Here is a 2,402-nt window from a genome sequence, read left to right as displayed (position 1 = left end):
GTGTGAAAGGCGTGTGTGAAAGGCGTGTGAACGCAGCACAAGAAAACTGATCCAGGTTTCAAAGTGTTAATGCATCCTTTCAAAACAAAATACAGAAAACACTTTGAGCTAGTTTGAGTGTTTTGAGTCATTTTCAGTCTTATCTGCTAGGAAGCGTTCAGCGGGTTAATCTGACTATGTGCGGACTCGACTGCAGCTCCGAGTGTGTGAAAAGGCGACTCGCGAACGGAGCCGATCACTGAGAAACGAGTGGAAAATATCAACATAAAGCGACTGAGAGTTGACCTATGATCCGTCTGCGACCTGGTGGGTAAAAACTACATGTTGCTTCGACAGGAACGTTACGCAGCGACACTCGAGCAGACGCTCGAGCAGACGCTCGGGACCGAGCGAGAGAGAAAAGGAAGCTGCAGAGGGTGGCGGTGAGGGTAAAGGTCACTGACGAGGCGGAGAGAGCCGAAGTCCTCGTAGAAAAAAAGCAAGTTGGAGAGCGAGAGTCCCAAAACAAAAAAGCTCAGCGTCAGCTGACTGAATCGCGTCAAAAACCGGGTGAGAACTCAAAAACTAAAACATTTATACAGATTTCAGCCACCCGGAAATGATTTTGTCGAGATGGGGACTGTTTTCCTGTCTTTCTGGTTTCCGTTGTTGTTGTTGTTGTGTGTTGGAGCGGTCTACCCCCAGTGCTGGTGACAAATATACAACTAGTAGACAATCTTCATTATTTTAGTCGACCAAAACTATGTTTTTATCCGCTGAAGAAGTTCCTCCTTCCTCCCGCCGACACTACGCAGCCACCTTGTTGTCCTTCTGGAAGAAAAGAGAAAATGAAAACACTTTTTATACGAGAACTCGTGTTCAGGCAAGAAGACGATAAAGACGAAAACTCAAAACAAGTTCACCTTTTTAAACGTGACCGCCTCCTGAAACATTAAATATCATAGTAACGTGATTCATACGAACTCGTGTGTTACCCTGTATGCTGATAAGTCGGCGAACTCTCGCCCGGCCTGGTTTCCTCTGTATCCTCCCCTGAAGCCGCCGCCTCCGTGAGGCGGCCCGAAGGACCCTCTGCTGGCCGAACGACCCCGACCTCCGCGGAAGCCCATACCTCCGCGTCCACGGTAACCTCCGCGGCCTCGACCCTGGCGGAGGGGGATTCCGAACGTCTCTGCGTTCATCCTCCTCTCCTCGGCCCAGGTCTGCCTCCGCTCCCTGCAGGAGGAGAAGAGGAGGCGCAGAGGAGTCATGTGTCAGAACATCAGTAACAGCACAGACGACGACTCGCTCCTCACCTGTGACGTGAGACGCACTCACCTCGGGAAACCCGACACTCCAGACTTCTCATTGGCTTTCCTGGTGAGGAGAAAACACAAACAGTCCTGTGATGTCACCAAAACATTTGTCGTCACTTCCACTGTGGACATACAGGGACAGACCTCCAGGGGCTCACACAGACCTACAGGGACTAACACAGACCTCCAGGGGCTCACACAGACCTACAGGGACTAACACAGACCTCCAGGGGCTCGCATAGACCTACAGGGACTAACACAGACCTCCAGGGGCAGGGGCGTACCTGGTGTCGTCACAGGAGATGTTGTCAAAGAAGGACTTGGACTTGTCGTAGTAGCAGTTGGGTCCAAGTGGGTCGCCCTCCTCATCAGCGTTGCCTTCGCTGTTCTGGGTCTCGACCCCCGAGTCGCCCTTGTCCTCTCCGTTCACGGCTTTCTCCGCCTTCTCAGTCTTCTCATCTGACAGACAGAAAGAACAAGTCTTCAATCTTTGAGTAGGGAAACATTTTTTAAAGTTTTATTTAAAATCGTCAGAATCGTCCAAAGAGGAAAAAGAAAAATCGGGGATTACCTTTCAGCTTGAGCTTGCTCTGAAACTCTCGGTCGATCTCCTCCTTGTTGAACTGGGCGTTGGCGCTCTCAAAGTCAAAGTCTTTCTCAAATTTCATGGGCCCGTCTCGGCGAACGTTGAAGCGCCCTCTGCCTCGGTGCCCGCCGCCTCGACCGCGCCGGTTAACCGGTGCTCCAGCAGCCGCTGAACGAAGGAAGAACAGGACATGTTAGCCGTCATGATGAAAAGGGTTAAACAGAAACACCACAAACACAAACAATGAGGCAGTAAATCAAGAAACACGTTCACTATGGTTTAGGAGTTGTGTTTTCACTACAGGCAGGTTTCCATTAACCCTCAAAATGCACAAACTGATATTGTGAATAAATACAGCGAACGGAAACATTTTTAAAAAACTCTGTTTGACACAGAACTGTTTTTCCTCTGGCATGAGCTGGTATTTAAAGTGATTGTAAAAAGCCATATTTGTCCAAACTGCAGTGGAAACACGTTTTAGTCTTTTCGAGGTCACGTGATGCTGTGAGGTCACGTGATGC

General features: G+C 49.7%; 1 protein-coding gene across 1 annotated transcript; it reads right to left on the bottom strand.

Annotated features, from left to right (window-relative positions):
• Window positions 1-129: 129 nt before the first annotated feature.
• LOC121940852 (protein LSM14 homolog A-like) lies at window positions 130-2,059 on the bottom strand (the record flags this gene model as incomplete). The annotated part of the gene is made up of 5 exons (XM_042483537.1): window positions 130-810; window positions 975-1,215; window positions 1,318-1,356; window positions 1,580-1,754; window positions 1,867-2,059. Coding segments are annotated over 5 exons (672 nt in total), but the record flags the coding sequence as incomplete, so codon positions are not given.
• Window positions 2,060-2,402: the final 343 nt, after the last annotated feature.

The sequence above is a fragment of the Plectropomus leopardus genome, unplaced genomic scaffold (assembly GCF_008729295.1).
Source record: "Plectropomus leopardus isolate mb unplaced genomic scaffold, YSFRI_Pleo_2.0 unplaced_scaffold958, whole genome shotgun sequence".
NCBI lineage: Eukaryota > Metazoa > Chordata > Actinopteri > Perciformes > Serranidae > Plectropomus > Plectropomus leopardus.
Note: the sequence above shows the minus strand (reverse complement) of the source record. Positions and strands in the feature narration are given on the sequence as shown.